The 22,735-nt window shown below is 33.8% G+C and overlaps 2 protein-coding genes across 2 annotated transcripts in view; one reads left to right on the top strand and one right to left on the bottom strand.

Annotated features, from left to right (window-relative positions):
• Positions 1-22,735, bottom strand: part of LOC129792167 (alkaline phosphatase-like) — a 531,254-nt gene that overhangs the window by 215,883 nt on the left and 292,636 nt on the right. The window lies entirely within an intron of this gene.
• The window catches only part of LOC129786945 (nephrin-like), a 91,899-nt gene that overhangs the window by 49,630 nt on the left and 19,534 nt on the right, over positions 1-22,735 (top strand). Inside the window, exons 4-7 of the mRNA XM_055822212.1 lie at positions 5,807-5,930; positions 12,055-12,178; positions 16,131-16,215; positions 16,929-17,039. Of these exons, the coding sequence (XP_055678187.1) occupies positions 5,807-5,930; positions 12,055-12,178; positions 16,131-16,215; positions 16,929-17,039 (444 nt within the window). The remainder of the gene's footprint in view (positions 1-5,806; positions 5,931-12,054; positions 12,179-16,130; positions 16,216-16,928; positions 17,040-22,735) is intronic.

The following is a 22,735-nucleotide window of genomic DNA, read 5'->3' as shown; positions in this document are numbered from 1 at the left end:
AAGATAGTTTAAGGCTAAACCTTATTGTTATTTCCACAAAATTCCTTTTTCCTTGCTTTTTTCATTAGAAGAATACAAAAAAGCATCTTTTCAGAGGAAAAAGCTTTCCATATAAGCTGTATAGCTTAAGACTGGGTTATGGGGGGGTAGGTAAAAAAAAAAAGGAAAAAGCTTTTTGATATATGTATTTAAAAAAAAATTTTACGTCATAGGGAAAAACCCCTAATTAGGTCATTTCCAGTAAAATCTTTGAAAGCCATCATTAGGTCTGAAGAAGAATGAAAACATTTTCTTACTTTGCAGAGAAATTAATAATTTTCTTGACAAAGATTAAGCTAGTTGTTTTTCACATAATTTAGCAATTTAAGTATTTTCCAAGGAAAGAAACAAGAACAAAAACTCTTAGTATTTTCCCAGAAAATAATAATGATTTTTTTGACTTCTGGAAAGGTTCTTGGAAAATTTCATAATACGAAATGTTTTAATATTTTTCAGATTCTTAAAGTAGGATGCTGCACTTGATATTGTAAATATTGCGAAAGCTCAATTGTAAGAGTCTAGAAAATGGCTTAACAGGCTTGAGGGGTTTCAGTACATTTGACAGAAAAATCAAAAGTTCCCAGAAGTATTAAATTATTCCGCTTAATCGAAATAGCTTAAAAATATGTCCCAACGACCCTGCCTGATTAGAGTCTTTTACAATCAAGTTTACATTTGAACCTTTGAAATGTTCTTAAGAACAAGGGGTGTTTATCTGGCGAATCTTTGGGTATTTTAGGCGAATCTTCGCGAATCTTGACGAATCTTAGCGAATCATTCCGAATCATGGCGAATAATCCGAATCTTCACGAATATTGGCGAATATTGGGAAATTATGCAAATATTTGCGAATTTTGATCAATATTCTTCATGAATAGTTAATGTCGGAATAACTGACTACCTCAGACCGCGTTGAAACTTCGTTTAAGTTATATTTTAGGTGTTTTAGTCACCCCACATTACGAAAAAGTTGGAGTGACATTTTTGATCCGACCGGCCTGCCGGCCGGTCGCCTAAACTTTGCCTTATAACTTTCGAACGGCAAGAGATAGAGACTTCTGGTTTGAAGTTTTCTATAGAAATGTGGGTGTAAAATTTCATTTTTTCGCATTTTCAAAATCCAAGATGGCCGCCGTCCGCCATTTTGAAATACCGTCATCCACTTCCCTTATAGCTAGAGATCTGAAATTTTAGTATATTGTAGAGCTCAGTGAGACGTTTTCATCGACAACTCATACTTAAAAATCGGTCAAGCCGTTTAGCAAATATGGCGGCCTAAAGCAAAAAGTGTTTTTTCGATATAACTCGAGAACGACTTGACCGATTTTAATCATCTTGGTATCAAATAGGTATAGAGAAGCCCTACAACTGTTTAGAACATTTCAAGTTTCAAAAACATTCGCAAGATGCGCTAAAAACAAAAAAAAATTGCCTAACTTTAAGGGGCAATATCTCCGAATCCAAATTAGGCAAATCTTTTAAATTTTGATATGTTGTAGCCTGACTCAATATCTGTAACCAGCTTGACCAACAAAAAGCTGACGGCCTACAGGCCATATTCTACTAAACAAATATGTGATGTATAAAACGTGGTTTTAAGCACAGTTTGGACCCGAAGTTAGAGAATCGAATTTTCCGACGATTTGAGAACCTTTTTCTACAAAAAAATTGTTCTAAATTTAAAACCTAGTACAAAAAATTCAAACAAACACATTTAGGTACGTCTATAATACGCGAAATGCTTTAAAGTTATAGTTTTTTGCCTAAAAAGTGTTATTTGTGCATAAAAAATATAGACGAATCTACCGAATCTTAGCGAATCAACCGAATATTGGCGAATCAACCGAATCTTGGTGAATAATCCGAATCTTGGCGAATCATTCGAATATTTGGCGAATAATCCGAAGATCCGAAGATTTTCATTCAGATAAACACCCCTTGCTTAAGAATGTTCTACGTAGGAATTCATCGAAAATTTTATAATACATATTTAGTTATTGAGAAGAATAAAGAATTTTTAAAAATTGTTTTCCTTGTTGAAAATTAATTCAAAAATCATTCTTAAAACTCCACGATTTTTCATAATTAGTCTAATCCATTGGAAATAAAATTATTGGGTTCAATTGGGGTCATTCCCCGCGCTTACTTTTTAACTCAATCATAAATCTCAATATTTCACACCTTTAACGCGAAACGGATCAAGTGAGTGATTAAAAGTTAATGTCATGGCGGTGTTCATTTTCTCAGAAATAACGGTCTCTCCCATGACAGAGGTGGAAAAATTATTCCAAGAAAAATTACAAATGACGACCGGCAAAGGAGATACGGGTAAAAAATTCATTAAGAAACTTTTTTGATCTATTGCACGAATTTAGCGTCTCACACTGTGTCCCTTTACTCCTGATGAATGAACATCGTTTTTTTTGCTCCTCACCCAATGGATTATATAGAAGGTGATGGTGGGAAAAATCAATATGAAATTAGTGCGTTCGTGTGATTCTAATCTGCTGAGTGCTTCCCACAACGATGGTGACCAGGAAGCTTTTTAAACTTTTATGAGTTGGGGCGAGAGCTTGTCCACTGCACGACACACGGAAATGCTCACTGTGTGGGTAAAAAGGTCCCATGAAATGTGGCGGCGAGGTCCGAGGGGGGTTCACGTAAGGGAGTCCCTTTCGCTGTGTGCTCACAGGGTGCTGCGGGAGAAGAAGAAACAAAACAAGTAGCAATGGGGACAGGCTAAAGCCACCATTTTCTATAAAACATATCACACAGCGAGGGTAAAAAATTGGAGAGGAAAAGTTCCTCGCCTCAGAATACCACGGCCACAAATCTCGTCACTCCTCTTGTACTATATACAATGTATGAAGACTACCAAACGCTGTGTATTCGCCGGACACACGATTTCTGTGGTGGGTAAAGTCATTTGTACAGCAGATTTATTTTGGAGCATTTCTGTACAATTTTTCCAAATGCTACAACACCAAGAAGACAAAACTTATATATTTCTTGTCGGATAAAAGCACAAGACATGAACAGCATGTTAAACAACACGTAAGTGAGGTCATATCAACTCATATTGTATGTATTTGATATCCACCCACTCACAAGTCCCTTCTGCGGTGATCCCAGTTAACCGCTTTAGTTGCCAGTAAAATATATAACTTTATTAACGTCTCTGTACTGCTTTTTTTGTTTCTCTCACCCCCCCCCCCCAATCACGCGTTTTTCGTGCATTTTTCATCTACATGGATACATCCCATGCTAGAAGAGAGCTTGATCCCATTCTATTTGTAATAATAAAACTATTTACAAAATGTCATTGTACCCCACCATGCGAATCTCCTTCATCTATGTCTCTTCACAATGGGGAAACAAAAGCGTCCAGCAGGATCCGAAAGTTCTCTAAGGGCGGGGGAGGGGGGTGGTTTACCCGCTGTGAGATGTCTCGGAAAAGCCAAATTGATTTTACAACTGACCCTGGGTCATTTCTCTTTCTCCCCATGCAAGTGGCCTCAACGCTTGAGAATGGATTGAAAACTCTCTTGAATTTGATTGCGAGGAAACACTCAATAAAATTCACTGCTTTGTTGAGTACTGAAAAACAATTTCGCTTCTCTAACTTTGGGTACAAAAAAAAACCGAAAGGAAATTGGATATTTCGGGGATATTTTATGTGAAAAAGACGTTGTTTTTTAGAAGGCAATTTGGATCACATTTTCACAATAACATGGAAAACACAAAGTTAAAAATTCATTTTTTTGTTTCTGGTAAGACTTTTTTAATTGGAAAAAACTCCGAGTTGGTTTTGTATTTATTCAGTTTTAATACGAAAAGCGTGACTTTCACTATACTTAAAAAAATAAATACAAATTATAACTCTTTGGCACAGTTGATGAGTTTTTTTTCAATTGTTTTAAGGGAAATTGTTCTTTTTTTCCATATTCGTGAATGACGTTTATGTTATGACATAATAAAGCTTTTACATAATATACGCCATTAGGAAGAAAACAGATTTTCTTATTTTCTCTCTCATATTTTTATTCCAACTTATCTGCTGACTGCTAAAAGCTCTTACCCTATTGGATTGAATCTTCCATGGCTCAATTTTTCAATTCTTGACCAAAAAATGTTCAGAAATTAACTAGGAAGTTTTAGGTCGTGTAATTTTTAAAATATATTGAATTTGAGATTTTTCAAAATTACTCAATAACCTAAAGAAAATTATTCCAATTCGAACAATCACTATTCCTAAACTTTCTTTACATTCTTAGAAAATCCTTTTCTTTTATTACCTGCTGAAGGGTCAATTAACAGATTCTATTGTATTAGGAAAGTTGTTAGGATCTTTAATCTTACCACTCCCAACATCCCAATTCATTTTCTAATACTTTTCCCAATATGAATTCGTATTTTTTGTGAAATTTTCATATTTTTTTCTGCTAAATGACTACGTATTGGGTTTTATTTTTCTTAAAAATATATAGGCATATTCTTCTTATTCAGCTCATCCCACCACTCAACCAACGCTAATATACGCTCCTATATTACAGCTTCAAGTGAAATTGGCCTACATGCAATTGGGGGTTCTTGATATACTAGTAGACGAAATAAAACCTTCATTAAAACTTACTATTAGGACACATTTTTTGTACTATAAAAAAAAACTTTTAGTATTCTAACTAGAAGCTTTTAAAAATATCTTAATACGAATTATGTATAACGTCAAGGGGTGATACCTTTATTCATTTATTCACGAATAAATCTACTGAAAAACACTTTTCATCCTCAGGTTATTTTTTTTTTTATTTTGTTACGGGTTCCATCCAATAAGGTGATTTCCCCTCCTCAAGTTATGTTTTCTGAAAATCTATTAAGGATTCTACGAATTCTAGATATAAGCTTTCTCTTGTTTTGAGTAAGTGTTTCTTCTGGGAATTCTTTGAGCTTTTCAATTTTATTTTCCTGAAACTTCTGCCATTTTCTGCATAATATAATAAATATGATTTATTTTAAAGTAAAGATATTATCTATTTTGTTCTATACATGCATATGTACATTACATATAAACTAGACAATATAAAAATACGTTTTCTCGGAATTGATAATCTTACAAAAAACTGTTAAGACAAGACAGATAAAAGGATTTTCCACAGAATTGACTCTGCAAAAAAAAGTTACGCCAATTATAAAAAAAATCTCATGATTCACTTTGCCCCATGATATTTATTATTTACTTAAAAAAGAAAATATATAGGTTACATAGGTGTCAGTTAAAATTAGAAAATCTTGTTTTCTTTTGAAATAAGGCATTGTAGTCACAGAGAAAGTTATAAGACAGGAAGTTTCTTCCAGAATTTCCCGGAAGAATGACCTCTTCAAAATTTCCCCACACTTTTCAGTGAAAATTAAGTGATTAAATTTACCCCTATATATACAATTCATCGTATTCGAAGCATTAATGATTAAAAAAGATTCTCTCGAAAATTACTTTGTAGTTTTTCTTCTGTTATATAAATTGTAATTTTTCATTTTTAATTTGTGCTTTGTTACTGCTGGATATTGTATAGTCGCACAGATATTTCTCTCTCAGATGACATCGTCGTATGTTGATTTTAATGTCCTCCCGTCTCTGTCAAATGTTATACAATCTCAAAAGAAAAATCTCATGCGGAGCTTTATGCTTTATAAGCTCAATTGAATTTTATTTTACACAAAGGCATTTTTCATGTGGAATTAATGAAATTTCCTTTATCCCTTGTTGCAGATGGCGATGTACAGAAAGTCTTGGTGAATGGCACAGCGCAAATAAGATGTGATGTCTCCTCGAATCTGCCCAATGACAAGGTTCTCCTTGTTGTTTGGTACAAGAACAATCTTCCAATCTACAGGTATGCTATACTATGTACATTCACATGTATATTAAGGATGAATAAATGCACTCTTTGAATGGATTATGGGGGTGGAAATATGTATGTATATAGGGTAAGTTTTGCATGGGCGGTGATTTTTGAAGTGCATTCAGGGTCGTTCTTTTTTCTTCAAACATGCCACCATCTTAGACGCAAAACCGGAAAGTCTGACGCCCGATCCTTGAAAAACTCATTTGCACAAAAAGCCCATATGTAAATATTACATTGGGAGTGAATATAATGTATGAGAGGTACAAGGAATATGTGAGGCTCGTGTACAAAATTTGTGTGGCCTAGTTTTTCAAAAAAAAGGGCGGGGTGTGGCAATATGAAAAATTATTCGTACGTGACAGATTTGATAAGTGCACTACTTTGCATACATTCGCCATAACCCCATCCACAGGGTACCCCATCAGATCCATTCACCTCCCTCGCATTTTGACTTCACGGCAATATCTCCAAAAGCCCTTTTCTATACTCTCCACCACATCAGCCGCCCCCCATCGCAGCATTTACATAATGTTGCTCCAGACTATGTGTATGGCATGAGAGTTTGGGAAATTGCAAATATGCAAAAGCTCACAGAATGCACTTTTTTTTTAACCCACAACCACCCTCTCCTCGCCATTTTCCTCCCACCCAAAAATTTTCCCATCCGCCTGCGGTATATAGCATTTTTAGTCATCTTTCCTCCACGAATACACCCATCTACTGTCAAAGCTCAAAATGCCATAATGTGCGGTAAAGAAACATTTTACGATTGCAAGGACTCCCATAATGGAGTCATTCTGCATGAAAGTTCCCTCGCGCTTTTGGGTTGAAGGCTCATAACCAGTTGGTTGAAAATTTTCTCACTCACACAGATGGGGCAGGACCCAGTGCGGAGGGGGGTTGGGGGTGAGTCTGCATGGAGCACAAAGTTACACAACAAGCGATATTATATAATTAAATTCACTCACTTCCCCATACATTTTGCAAATTTTACCACCATAAAGTGTCCCGCCTATAAATTTAATTGTTTCACAACAACACCGAACTATATATAACACATTAATATAGGGGTTTGGTAGTGACAAAACTTGTGCTTTGGGGCTTTTTAAAATCCACATCCAGAAGTACTTTTATGGGCTTTCGGCGCTTTTTTTTCCTCCTGTCCCATCGTGTGCATTTAAGGTTAATTTCCTAAATCTGTCTCCTATCTGGACTTTTAAACCAATCTACACACAATATCCAAGAATTGCATCAATTCAATTGATTTTTTCTTTTACTGCTCAGTAAAAAACTTGTCGGACTGATTAAGTTAAATATTTTTTTTCTTTTCTAAAGATTATTTTCTTCACGTAGCTCTCAATATTTCTCAACAAACACACCAGAATGTCGCAATTTTAAAGAGACACAGAATAAAAGTAATTAGCAGTACATTGCCGTGGAGTCAGATAAAAGGTTCAATTGCGCAAAAAGCTTGATGCAAAGTTGAGCAGAAAAAACGTACCTCTAAACCATTACGGAATGAAGAATTTTACAATTCGTAGTCACGAAATTCTTGGAAGGGTTAATCGAAAATATATAACATCCACTCTTTCAAACGATGTAGTAAATGTATCTTGGTAGTATATGAGAAATTTCTGCACCATCAATTTAGCTTTATATGGAAATGTAAATACGGAGAGTATATAACACAACATTAGGGGTCTTTTAGCAGGCAAGAAGACTTCCTTTAATTTCTTAAATCCATATCCAGTGCTTTTTAGAAAATTTGTTCAGTTGAATTGTTGAAAAGCCTTGTATATTTATGTAGATAGATAAACTATAGAAATAATTTAGGAAAAGTGTTTGATAAAATGTTAGGAAAATATGCTCTTTAACAGAAATGGCTGTAGAAAACACCTATGTACTTCAGTATTTAACAAATGACCGATATAACGAGCTTAAAGAATGTTTTTCAATTTTCAATTAATCTGAGGGAGAGAGGAAAAATGAAACAATTCTTTGCATAACAAGAAAAAAACACATAATTGCGAATAATGTGTTTGCTGGGCTTTTTCTCGTATTTTCTTCGCTCTTCCGCACCCATATTTCGCTTTTTCTTTGTTGATTGTTGAAAATTGAAGTCCAATTTCATTTTCCTTTGTACTGTGTATTTGAAACACAATATAAAAGAAACTTTTTCTTCCGGTATTATAGCTCAATGCTTCTCGACATACTTTTCTAATGTGGTAATTGTTCCGCGACTCTTGGCATGGGAGGAAAATCACAATTTAGAACGGAATACATCCCTTGGGGGTTGCCAAAGAATGAAGAGCTCTTTTTTTTTTCTTTGCAAAAATGTCGCCAAACGATAAAAATCACATTAAATATTCAAAACAAAAATTGTCTGCAGTAAAGAAAATAGATAAAAGAGAAAATGTCACTCGCACTGCACAAAAAAGGAAGAATATATAGAAGAAGATATGGTACAAAATCACCCGGGAGATTCCGCGGTGGAGAAAAGGCAGAAAAAAATGATAAAAGCACTTGAAAGATGGATTTAACTGAATGGTGTGGTTTTCCATTTTTCCCAAAAGACATTCAAGAGGAAAATAATTGACAAACTTTTTTTTCTATATATCACATACACTACATTTTGTGGTGATGTGACCTCGACGATTCTCATTAGAACCACAAAGTTTTTGTAATAACTTTACCTTTGAAATGTAGTCTAATTAAATACCAACATACATGGAAAATGTTGCTTTACCTGCTGATTAATATGTTGGGTATTTTCTAATTTTCTGTTAAATAATAGAAGAGGAAAATGAAAATATTTTTCAAATAATTTCCATAATTTCACGTAAAATTTTCTTTTGTAATTATATAAAGATTATACCTAACTTAAGTTTTTGACCGGCATTAAAAAACATTGAAATATTGAAATTTTTGACATGATATTTTATTCTAAATAATTAATATTTCACCACTAAAAAAAAGATTTTTTTTAACAAAAAGTATAATAAAGTCAATCATAACGCGTCCAGTTATTAGAGTTGGTATACCACAACGCGGATGGGTCAGTCTATGCGTTGTAATTTAATTTGTGAGTAGAGGCAAAGTCGATTTTTTGTAAAATTTCGTAATTTGACAAATTAAAATTCTTATATCTTAAGTTCTATTAGACCTACAGAAATTTCTTGACTAGTTCTGGAAAGGTATTGAAATAAGCTATAATCTGATGTATATTTCGAAACATTTCAAGGTCACCTCCAGAACACAAAATGGCGGATTTTTGTTCTACCAAAACAGTTTTTTGCACTTTTTGTCCTCAAGGAATGGTTCTAGAGGTTTCTGATGTTCCGGAAAGTTATAGAGTTTTGCAAAACCTTTAATTAGATACCAAATTGAGCAATATCGGATAAGCCGTTCAAGAGATATGGCTCTTAGAACTTTTCAAATTCAAGAAATTTTCAAATGGTTATATCTTCTAAACGACGACATAGATTTTCTTCATTTTCGGACTGGTGAAAGATATTGAGTCAGGCTACAACATATCAAAATTTAAAGGAAATCTATAACAGATGTTCGGAGATATTGCCCCTTAAAGTTAGGCAATTTTTGTTTTTGTTTTTAGCGCCTCTTGCGGATGTTTTTGAAACTTGAAATGTTCTAGACAGTTGTAGGGCTTCGCAATACCTTTCATTTGATACCAAGATGGTCAAAATCGGTCAAGCCGTTCTCGAGATATATCGAAAAAACACTTTTTGCTTTAGGCCGCCATATTTGCTAAACCGCTTGACCGATTGTCAAGTATGAATTATTGATGAAAACGTTTCACTGAGCTCTACAACATACTAAAATTTCAGACCTCTAGCTATAAGGGAAATGGTTGACAGTAGTTCAAAATGGCGGACGGCGGCCATCTTGGATTTTGAAAATGTGAAAAAATGAAATTTTACACCCACATTTCTATAGAAAACTTCAAACCGGAAGTCTCTATCTCTTGCCGTTCTCGAGATATAAGGCAAAGTTTGGGCGACCGGCCGGCAGGACGGCCGGCCGGCCGGCAGGCCGACCGGATCAAAAATTTTCCACCACCATTTTCGTAATGTGGGATGTCTCACGGAAAGAAAAATTTGTTAAAATGTTGTTAAATGTTGTTACTGCTGCTGCTTTGCTTCCATGTAAATTTCAACAAAATGTAGTTGAAATGAGGTTCTCACTAAAAAGTTGTTAAAATTTGGTCAAATGTAGATATCGTTTGTTGTTAAAAATTGCATTTATCTACAAATGTTGGTTCGGATAACCAAATTTTATCTCCTTTTATCCTCTCTGTATTTCAACGTACATTTGGGTTTCATGAATAAATTTGTGTTATTTTGGTAAACTTTTATGTAATTTCTCACCGCTAAAATATTTTTGCAAGACTTAATGATTTTTTCTTCAAGAAATGAAATTTTAAAAAAATAATTGGACAATTTTTCTCAAACAAAATATAAATTATTGAAAAAAAAGCTAAATTAAAAGTTAAAAAAAAGTCTCTTTATAAGTTTTTTGCTATTTTTATGGCGCTGCCGATGTGAAAGATCATGAATTTGGCAGAAATTATTCTCTTATTAAAATTATCAAATTGATATAATTTTTCAGAAAAGTAATTTTTTTTTAATTATAATTCTAATTTTTTTAAAATATGTATTAAAATAATATTTATTAAGGATAATCGCTAAATTCTTTGGTTTTTCAGAAAAAGTAATAAATTAGTGACAGATTTAAACTAAATAAGACGATACGCAATTCGTCTGAATTTTCTTTTGTAGAATAGATCTTGGATTTACTAACACACACTCGATAAATTCTAGGGGAGACGGAGCAAAAAGTCAGTGAAAAATTTTCAATTGCCAATTTCTCCCTGCTGATAAGAATTTTATACAACTTGACTGTTTTTGTCCCGGTCGTCTCCTTTACACAATTTTGTGGGTAGTTTTTGGTAACCATTTCATGGAAATTATCCACTTAAAAAATGAGAATATTTGCTTTCAAAAATCGGTATTCAGCGTAAAATACATACAATTTTATAACAACTTTTGAGGTGCGGCGTAGTTAAATGCTGTTTTGAGAAGATTAGCGCGCTGATTCTCTTTTTCTTAGCAACTTATAACAACTTTTCAGCAAAATGTAGTTAAAATGAGATAAATTCGTGAATTTATACACATTTGTGGTTAAAAATGACCAAAAGTTATCAACAATGATATATTTTTAGAAATATAACTACATTTGACCAAATTTTACAAACTTTTGTGCAAATTTCTAACAAATTTTTCTTTCCGTGTAAAACGTGCTCATACCAAGTTTGAGCCCGATCTGAGATGGTCGGTTTTTCCGACGATTACAATACTTGGTATGCCACGATTGTGGTATACCAACTAATTGAATTTTAGTAATTGAGTAATTTATTTCTGTAGGTCTTCCGTATTACCAACATTAAAAGAAGTGAATGTATGTAATGTACATATGTATGTAATATACTTACCTAACCTACATTACATATTCTCCATCTCCCTGGGGAACTTTTGCTGTTTCGGGGCGTTGTTGGTGAAAAATTCTAAATGGCTGATGTGTCAGCGACACTCGAATGGTGCTTCGCATATATTGTGGAAATTCATTGAAAATATTCTCATCCATAAAAGGAGTTATGAATACACTAAAAGGAAATGACAGGTGTGCTGCTGCCAAACAAAGTCTGCTATGGGGTGTATTGAAAGTCCCTGTGTGCCTTCATCCCAAAATGGGGTTTCCCTCATTTCATCCAAATGCACCCGCATTACTCAATCTCAAAATGCCAAATTGTGTCATCAGTTGTCATTTATAATGTATGTGGAGTCCCAAGTTGGGAGTCACAGCAGACGGAATTTTTCCACTCGTCGCACATTCTATATCTGCACATACTCATATATCCTTGGCTTTTGTAGGGTTGCTCCCAAGAGCATAAATTAGGTGAAAAAGCTCCAAATTAATTTACATTTTTATTCACTTTTGGATATGACTTATTTTATATTATAGAATGAAATGGTTCTGTCTTTGAATATTCCTTCTTCTCATATATACTTATGCGATGTATTTTATGTCTTTGTAGCTACGACACTCGAGGACCACACTCTGGAAATCCGTCACATTGGCGAGACGGAGAAGTGCTGGAAGATCGTGCAACTTTCAAATCAGTTGGCGGCCCAGCGGAATTAATCATAAATCCAGTTCTGGTAATAAATTACAAAAGACATTATACTATATTACATTCAGTATTGCATTTACTACAGCAAGCACCCCATGGCTATGAGTGATGGTGCAAAAAATCCATCTTTGCATTCAGAGAAAGAGCAATAAGAAAATATTGCCTCCATTGTTGGGAAATTTGTAGGGACAGTGGCAGAATTTTCTGCGATATTTCTTTCCGGTTTCATTCTTTTTTCAATTTAAAGCTAAAATAAAGCTTTAAAGGAAATAAGAGTGAAAAAATAGGAGTTAAAAATTTTTATTCTTAAAAAATCGAATAGATTCGGTTAAAATTATTTTTTGATTTTTGCGAATTCTCCGAATATTTTCATCAAAATTTAAGAATTTTTAAAATTACAAAATAAAATCATTTTTATACCGGCTAGCTTTGCTGTTAAAGCCACATTTGCAATGAGATTCCATTTGGAGGATAGTTTAAGTGAAAAGTATGGAGGGAACAGTCCCTATAAGATAAGGCGGGAGACTTCCTCTGTGATAACTCGAATGTTCTTCCCAGCAGATGCTGATTTCTATTATAGATCTCACTTAAGTTCCACCGTATTGTCTGTGAGCTAGTAAAGGGAGAGAGCATGAGCGGGGAAGGGTGCTAAAGGGAAATGTGTCCATTGCAGAAATGTCGCAATTTTTCCTCCACTCAGCCAGCACACACCCCACATGGCTTTGTCAAATACAAAAGAAACATACAGAATGTTGGAGACAGAGTATTTTAAATTAACGCTGCAAGAGAGATTAATTAATGTCCCCTGTGAAGAAATTAAGACGTCTTCACATTTATATTCACCATCCCCAAGAGGAGGGAAGATTTTTCTCATCCAACTTTTAATGAGCAAATGCATGGAATCACATTAATTAATTACACCATATTGTATTACCGCTCTTTGACGCTAAAATATTATATTATATTTGCAGGAAAAAAAATCCTCATTTTCTATATAATATTTTAACGTAATTGAAGACTTTTTTTTTTCTTTAAAAATTGGAGAATGCATACAAAATGTACAGGTAAGCTGACCAAGCTTACGAGAGCTGTGTTTCTTTCAGTGAACGAATTTTGTGAGAGCAAACTAGAACGCAAATTAATTTAAATACGCGCAAAGTCGGGGAAAGTAGAAAAGTCATACGCTAACAAATCTTTAAAAGGCCATATCTCGAGAACGGATCCATAGATTTTCATAATTTTTTTTTGTTTTAAAGGTCTCGAAGTCAGCTATAACATATCGAAAAATGAAAAAAATTTATGTCGCCATTTTCGAAAAATTCGAGTTCGAAATTTTTTGAAAACTTTGTTTTCGATTTTAGCGCCTCTTGCGGTCATTTCTCGAAGTTGCAATGTTCTAGACATTTGTAGGGTTTCTCGAAACCTTTCATTTGCGCTTGAGTTGATCAAGATCGGACTTGTAGAATCCGAGATATGATATGCCAACTTTGGAAGGCTATATCTCGAGAACGGATCCATAGATTTTCTTCATTTTTGGCATGAAGCTAGATAATATGGTCAGCTACAATATATCAAAAAATGAAAAAAATTTATGTCGCCGTTTTCGAGATATTCATCGAAAACTAATCGAAAATTTTGTTTTCGATTTTTGGCCCCCTAGCGGTCACTTTTGAAACTTCGGATGTTCTAGAGAGTTGTAGGGTTTGTTGAGATCTTTCATTTGACCCCGGGTTGATCAAAATCGGTCAAGCCGTTTTCGAGTTATGGTCGATTTTCGATGAAAAATTGTGGCGGTCATATTGACTAAACGACTTGACCGATTTTCGAAAATGAGGTATCGTTGGAAAGGTCTTGATGGCCCCTACAACATATCAAAATTTCAACCCTCTAGCTATAATAGCGGCTGAGATATAGGTAAAACAAAATTTTGAGGTTATTCAAAATGGCGGACGGAGGGGTGGGGGGTAAAATTTGACATCATAATCGGATGTCTTCCGGTCGATATTTAAACTTTGCCGTTTACCGCAAGTCTCTATCTATTACCGTTCTCTTGTAATTTAACGTTGTACTACGGACGGCCGGACGGACGGCCGGACGGACGGCCGGACAGACGGCCGGACGGACGGCCGGCCGGAAAAAATTTTTTTTTGGCGCATACGTTTTTTGGAATGTGGGGACCCTAATTCGTGCTCATCCCAAGTTTGAGCCCGATCTGACGACTTTCGATTTTGCTCGGTACACAAAAGCTGTGTCTGAAAGAAACACAGCTAAATGTCCAAAGGGAGCCGATAAAAAAATTCCACATCTGTGGTAAAAGTATGTGGATGAGTGTAAGAATGGCTGGTGGAGTGCAAGCTCAAAGTAATATGGGAGTAAAATTTAATATCCCACAGCACATTCATATTCATTACTTTATAGCGTACTAAACTAAGATTATATCTATCATATGAGCGATATTAAGCTCCAACAAGAAGTAGAACAAATGTATATACATTCCGCGATATCATCTAAAAATAATAATTTCTCCGTTGCTCTGAAGCACATTTTTTCACAGACAAAAATAACAAAAAAAAACTAGAAAAGCTCGATGCAGATGTCTATCAATTCCATTTGTATACCTACAATATAGCACAATAAATATATGTACATATGTATGGTGCATACATATTAAAAAAAAAACTAATTAGATTTTTTATATCTGCAATTTTTTTTCTTTGACTATCATTGACCTGAAAACTATAAATAGTTTGTAGAACGTTAATAGATAAAATTAATTTTCGATTTTTTTTTTCAAAGTTCCTTTCACACACTCTAGCTTAAAAAAAAACAGCCTAGACTGTTTAGAACCTGAATAAAATCATTGATTTTGTAGGAATTTGAATTTATAGTCTCAATTAGAATACGTTCCAATCAATTTTGTTTATCTTTTAATACAAAATAATTTAGTATAACATCCCACCTACAATACTCTATGTAGTAGATCAAATTGATAAAATAGACTCAATAATTGCTTTACAAATTAATTGATTTAGACACCTCTGACAGATAGAATCAAGGTTCAAGAACTTATGAACTTTCATGCAATTAGGAAACGTTAAATTGAAAAACTAGACTAATGTTTCGACAAGATAAAAAGTTTCTAATCATAAAATCATTTTATTGCTGTTATGAAACACAGTCAGTTGAAAAGAAATAAAATTAATAAATTAAAGTAGGAAAAGGAGTCTATTTATTTTAACTTCTAATTGTGTCCTATGTAGCAAAAAATGTTAAATAATCTGCTTTAAATATATTATGCTATAAACTTAAGTTATCTGTGTTTCCCTAATTGTAAATGAATTGTAAAAAGAAAATTTGAATTTTATGAATTATTTCAAATAATTTGGAATGTTTTTCGTGTCCTGTTTACACTGTCTAAATAAAGTCGTATAATGAATAAACCCCTTTATCTATTTATATTGTTAAAACAATCACAATTTATTTATGTATTCATTAAATTACAAAAAAATGTAAAGCATAATAACTTTTTAATATGTATTGCTCTTTCTTTGAATTTCGCCAGTTCACTCATTAAAAAATCAAAAGCATCACAGCTAAAAACAAGTTAACAAATATAGAAGAGGGTGGAATATTCCGTCCGCACAGGAGTACTGAAAATATTCATTGAAAGCAGAAGAAAATGCATTTTTTTCATTATTTTGGTTCTATTTAAAAGATGATTTCCCAGAAGAAAGTATTGGGTGAAGAAATTATAAATCATTAAAATTCCTATAAAAAAATGCGTCGGCTTCATCAACAAGTATATAAGACAAAACAATGTTATGCAAATATCGAGTGGAAAAGAAATTTTTTTTTGAACACCCTCAAAGCCCTCAAATAATAGAAGAAAATGCTCACAATTGCCCCACCCACATCTACCTATATTTAACCGAATATTTTATTGAATTTTAAAGTATGTATTTTCTTTTATTTTCCCGTAGGAAAAGGACGGTGGAAATTTTCGTTGTCGAGTCGATTTCAAACTTTCCCCAACAAGAAATAGTAATGTGAACTTAGAAGTAGTTGGTAAGTATTTAATTATAACTATATTACAAATGGGGCTTGTGCATGGGGGTTTTTGACATATAGCACCCCACCATATAATAGTATCGTTGGGAGGTTGAACACTGCACTAAACCGAAAAAGTACATCGTGAGGGCGGAGGGAAGGGGATGGCATAAGCGTGTTTTAAGTTCTTTTACATCCTGCCCCAGCATCTTCGCTATATGTGTTTTTCTCAAAATTCGCGGACGGCGTTCTTGTGAGAAATTTCATGCATCCGCGAAATATTTTGCCCCAGGGAATTAACTTTGCCGTACAACTGTTTTTCTTGGCTGTTTGCTCGCGTTTTCTCACAACAAAAACTACTCAGCGGCAAAACTATTTCCATACACTCAGCAATTTCATGTACACCCTTTCAAAAAATGGGCGGCATGAAGGGTGTTGCGATGGGAGGGGCAGGAGAGGGTGGATAGAATATTTCTATGAAGAAAAACCATGACAATAGGGTACTAGGGGGTGAGATGGGGGTGGGATGGATTTACATACAATGCAAAAAATAGTCCCAAACTCTCGTCTCCTCTACATTCCACACATACCATTGAGATATGTAATACAATGTTCGGATAATTAAATTTATATACATTGACTTGTTGTTTTTCGGTACTCACTCCGGTCCGACATTCCTGCTATATCTCTCACTCTGTATTTCACTTTATTTACTAAATTTAATTTTCCAGTTCCGCCCCAACCACCGAAAATTTTCAACGAGATGAGGGAGTACATTGAATCTCGCGCCGGTCCCTACGAAGAAGGGGGTGATCTGCATTTAATTTGCGTAGTTGTTGGAGGTACGTATATTTTCCCATAATCTACCATCCCCACACTCATACCCCATCAACTATCCCCCCTCCCCATTTACCCAACCCGTCCTCATGCCATAATTTATAACATTCTTATGTACAAGTCAGCCTGGTGTCTGGCTCAGGGGTATATCATATATACCTACCTACATACATACATAGATATATACAGGAGCTACTCCTGGTGGTATGTAGTTGGTGCATGGAGAAACTCGAATATGTTTGACAGTGGAATCAACTGCAAATGCACCACATGTAATGGATCCAGTGGAAAAGTTAGACCACCATTTATTTTGCCATAAATCTCACTCTGACGGTGGAAGGTATTTCACCCCAGGATGCATTGTTTTTCACTGTGAGTCGGTGATGCCCCTCTGGCTCACCTTTTGCAGACACTATAGAGCCAAAGCTAACTATCCATGGATATTCAGCGCGAGATTATTGACAGAAGGAATGAAATGCCGCAATATGATACTTTCTGGCAAATAAATTCAACACTTGTCGGATTTAATAGTACACATACTATATAGCCATTCAGTACGTGAACTTCCACAAGAGGGTTGTTATACATCAATTTTATATTTTCAATGCTTCAATGCAAAATGCTATATTGATGTTAGTTTTCACTGAATATGTCGTATATATTTCAATAAATTTCTCATATAAACTCCCATGTAAAGAGGAAACTGGGATGAATGATATTGCTATTCTTCAAAAGTGAAAATCTTTCGTACCACCAACCATATTGCAAAAAGCACACACATAGTATGAATTATATATAGCTGAAAGCAAAAAGATTTTTGCTATATTCGCATTTTTTCTTTTTGTAAATGAAACTACTGAATGAAATATTTTTAGAACAAAAATGTTTGATTTTGTTGTTTATTTTGACTTTTTTTTAAATGAAACTTTTCAATGATTTTTTTGAACTCTAATTGTGACTTTTTTGTGCGAAAGCTTTATTTTTCATTTATTCAATTTATTTTATTTTAAAATGGATATTTTATTAGTTATTTTTCAAAATACAATTTTTTTTGTTCAAATGATGGGCCTTATTCAGCGACCAAGAAACCCTTGAAATTCGCTTAAAATTTTGAAATTTCAGTACAAAATTCAAAGATTTGAAGGGTTTCTTGGTCGCTGAATTAGGCTCGATATTCATGTTAGAAATCCTTCAAATATTTATTAAATGGACAAGGGATTATTACAATTAATTGAAAGTGTGGAGTGAAATAAGGTACAATTCCTTATTTTTTTTCCAAATATTTCACAAAATTCCTTAATTAACCTCAGAGTGCAAAACAATCTAATCATAAAAGCCTCAAAATGAATGGACTCCTTTCTTTTCCTGATAGAATATTTTCTAAAATGTTTTACTTTATACCTTAGAGCCCTTAGAGTATCGGAGATTATGGGATTCTACTATTTTTAAGAGGAGTAGTTAGAAATTCATTTAAGGGTTGTTTTTAGAAAACAATTTTATTGTCAATTTTTTGCCAATTTTTCTAACTTAGGTCGTTCCATTTTTCATTCTTTTCAATTCCTTTTGACTCTTAATGGAAAAACTGCAAAAATGACCTAATTTTCGGGATATTTAGACACCCAAATACCCTACCTGCCCTCCCTACTATTTTTTAAATCATATTTTTCACCCCCAATCAATAAAATTGCATATACGATCATAATTAAAATCTTTTGATTGGATTTCAATGGATTACAAGCAAAACGGAAAGAAAACAAATATTTTGGTAAAGCTAAAAAAATGATAAAATAAACATTTTTCGCGATTTTCCACGCCCTCCTCTTATTAAAAAAATAGAAGAATATAGAAATGAAAATGACACAGCTACAAGGAAATTTCTAAAAACCCAAATCTCCTTTACGTAACTTCAGGAAGAATATTTTCTAAACAGAAAATAGCGTCAGGATATTCCATTTTTGTATGCATATTGTGATTTCGTTGCTCCACCGTAAGCTTTTCTTCTCATCCTTATATCCCATTTGCAATGTGAAAGGGGTTTTATGTATTTTATTTTTACAAAAAAAAAGTTACCACAAAAATTTCTTTTCTCACCCTTGAATCAGTATATATGTATATGCTTTACACTATAAAAGATCGTATATGTATGTGCGGAAGTCTGTCTCCTTATAAGGCAATTTTTTATATTTAATATTCTCTTATGCAGAATTGAAATAAGTCGGATGGTGGGGAGGGAGAGAAGGGAGATTGTAGCGGCGCAGAATTGAGGAAGGAAAATGTGTGGGAGATCTTCAAATGTATACCAGCTTATGCGAAAGCTCATAAAGTCAATTTGCAGCTATTATATACACATTTCCTTGTACATTAGCTCCTTTACTGCGATTGTACATAATGTGTACCTGGGATATTACCATCTCCTATTTGAATATTTAGGGTGGATTTCGCGTGGGGGCGGGGGGGGAAGGGTGAAAATTGTTAACGGAAATAGTTGAAATTATATGCACGGTGAATTGTGAAAATTTGGATGGTGGGAAAAATTCTGCGAGAGTGGTTCAATTTGGTGAATTATGTACACCACATCGTACATAATGAAAGTGTGCATTTGTAATTTTGGAAATTTCCACCAGAGGCTTTTATATTTTCACCGTACATGACCTCAGAATTTCAAATATATATGTCTATCGTGGTTACATGGGGATAATTTTGTGAAATTTCGCTTAATTTTTTTTAATTATTTACTGCCCAGGAAATGGACTCTCTGAACAAGCAGCTACGAAAATTTCGGTAGTCGTGCAAAAGCTCCCTCGCTCAGTTGGGTCAGCTTTCAAAGAAAAATACTGTTGAGGAATTAATCCTAAACAAGCTCGGAGATTCTTATCATACCCGCGTGTACAATTTCTTGGGCCTTTTTCTGAGTCAGTGCGCTTCTTGGAAAACATGGTCTCAGAGTTCAAGCCTTGGTTCAAGCAGAAGGGATATTTTTTTCGGTAGGTTGATCAAGATGAGCTTTTGGTTTTTTCAGCCTGGATAATTTGGCAAGTAAGTGAAATAAATAAATAAAAAAAATAATAATTTGGCAAGTAGTTTTCTAACTTGTTGAGAAGTATCAATATAAAAGGATTAGTAGAATTTGAATCATTTTTTGACAAGCAAAATTTTTTGCTAGGTCTAAAAAAACTAAAGAATTAGAGGAGAAAATTAATCTTAATAAATTAGATTATTATTTATTTTTAAACTTTATTTCATAAAACGAATGAAGCTTAAACAAACAAAACAATTAATGAGCTTTTATGATTTAAAAAAAAGAAAATCAAGAACTGATTGTGATGAAAATTTGCCTCATTTTTCTTACAAAACAAATAAATTACAAATGAAATTGGCCAGAGAGATACTATCAAGTTTAAAGCACAAAATTAAGCTGCAAAATTTTTGCTGCCCTCATCATTCCCATAATTTTCAGTTTCACGCAAAGCAAGAAAAAAAACCCAAGAAGTGTAAATTGAAAAACTTTAAGAATCATCAACGAAGGCAAGAAAAAAAAGATTAATAAATAAGTGTTTATAGCACCACACCAAATGGGTTGGGCTTGATATAGGTCGTGGTGCGCGGGGGAAATAGACAGAGTTTGAGGGTGGGTGTGAATCTCTATATTTCAGTATTAGAAGGTTTAATAAAAATAAGCGCGATAAAGTAAGAAAAAGGGTTGATTAAAGGGCGCACAGTGCAGGATAATCGCCTCGGGTTATTACATTTTTACTCTTGCGGATTTACTTTGGCTATATACATATACTTTTTCTTCCCATTCACCTCCCCACATCCTTTGGAATGATGTTGGTGGGATATTTTTTGCAGAATCTCCACCACATCTCACAGCTCCTTTAAGCTTTCAGGACATTGCTGTAAAAGCATTTATCTGTGTGCATTTTATTGAGGAAAAAAACGGACATGTATACCTACATACATATATATTATAGTTGAGAGCTCTTTTGACAATGTTCTCTACATATAACCACTGAGTAGAGACCGAAGTTAGTCGAGTTGAAGTCGCGACTAGTGACTAGTCGATGGATTTTCTTGAGTCGTCGTCGTTGATCAATTTTGTCGACTAGTCGTAAGTCGTCGTAGTCGATCTCAAGTCGACTCAAAGTCGACTAGTGCTCAAAAAATAATAATAATTTGATCATTTTTAGTTTTTTAATTTATGAAAAACCTTAAAATTTCTTATGATTTAAAAATACAATTTACCTCTAAAAAAACTTTTTTATAATAAGTTAATTTTAAGCGCAAAGTGCACTTTGAAGAGAATTTTTTTTTTCTTTTCAACTTATTTTATAAAAAGTTAATGCCAAACGCGTAACAGTTGACGAAGAAACAATCTTTCTTAAAATCCTTTTCTAACAAAGAAACGTTACAACTTCTGTAAAATATTTGAACTGGAGTTTCACTCTAAATGTGTTAAAATAATATTTAATTGAGCGCTAGTTATTCAAGGTAGTTAGAAATACAGCAATCAAAATTCAATATTATTTTAATTATTTTTAGTACAACTCCGATTCTTTATAATTAACACAAGTTCATCTTTTTAAAGTAAATGTTTCGCAATACAATTAGACTGATTTCTGCAATCTTAAGAAATTCAAGGTGAAATTCACTAAAAGTAAATCTGTCATAAAAAACTCAATTCAAACTCAAAAATCTTTTTTTGTACCTAAAAACCTTGCGACTGACTTAAAAAAAAAACTAAATCTTACGTAAAAATGCTGACCTTAAAAATTCAATCCTATGTAGCTTATGAAACTAATAATTTTGATTAAAAACTAAAATAATACTGACTTTAAAAACTTAAACCTGACTCAGGGAATTTCACCCTAATTAATGGATTTTTAGTCAATTTTCATAATTCAGCTTTTTGGCCAGTTTAATTCTAGCTATGTATGTAAAGACCTTACTATGGGTAAAGGGGTAATACCTTTAAGGATTTAACTAGCCAGAATTGGACATTTTCACAAACAAGGTGTATAGCGAAAACGTCCCATTGGTCCTTGGTTCTTAAGGGGTTAAATAACTCTGGGTAAAATGCACTACTCAGTCGGGCTTAAAAATTTAAATCGGTTTTTGAGTCGGTTTTAAGGTTTTAAGTCAGGTCTTATTATAACCAGGATTTTGTCTGCCGACAAAATCCAGAATATCTTATTATAACCAGGATTTTGTCTGCCGACAAAATCCAGAATATCTTATTATAACCAGGATTTTGTCTGCCGACAAAATCCAGAATATCTTAATATAACCTGGATTTTGTCTGCCGACAAAATCCAGAATATCTTATTATAACCAGGATTTTGTCTGCCGACAAAATCCAGAATATCTTATTATAACCAGGATTTTGTCTGCCGACGAAATCCAGAATATCTTATTATAACCAGGATTTTGTCTGCCGACAAAATCCAGAATATCTTATTATAACCAGGATTTTGTCTGCCGACAAAATCCAGAATATCTTATTATAACCAGGATTTTGTCTGCCGACAAAATCCAGAATATCTTAATATAACCTGGATTTTGTCTGCCGACAAAATCCAGAATATCTTATTATAACCAGGATTTTGTCTGCCGACAAAATTCAGAATATCTTAATATAACCTGGATTTTGTCTGCCGACAAAATCCAGAATATCTTAATATAACCAGGATTTTGTCTGCCGACA

The sequence above is a fragment of the Lutzomyia longipalpis genome, chromosome 1 (assembly GCF_024334085.1).
Source record: "Lutzomyia longipalpis isolate SR_M1_2022 chromosome 1, ASM2433408v1".
In the NCBI taxonomy this organism is placed as follows: Eukaryota; Metazoa; Arthropoda; class Insecta; order Diptera; family Psychodidae; genus Lutzomyia; species Lutzomyia longipalpis.
Note: the sequence above shows the minus strand (reverse complement) of the source record. Positions and strands in the feature narration are given on the sequence as shown.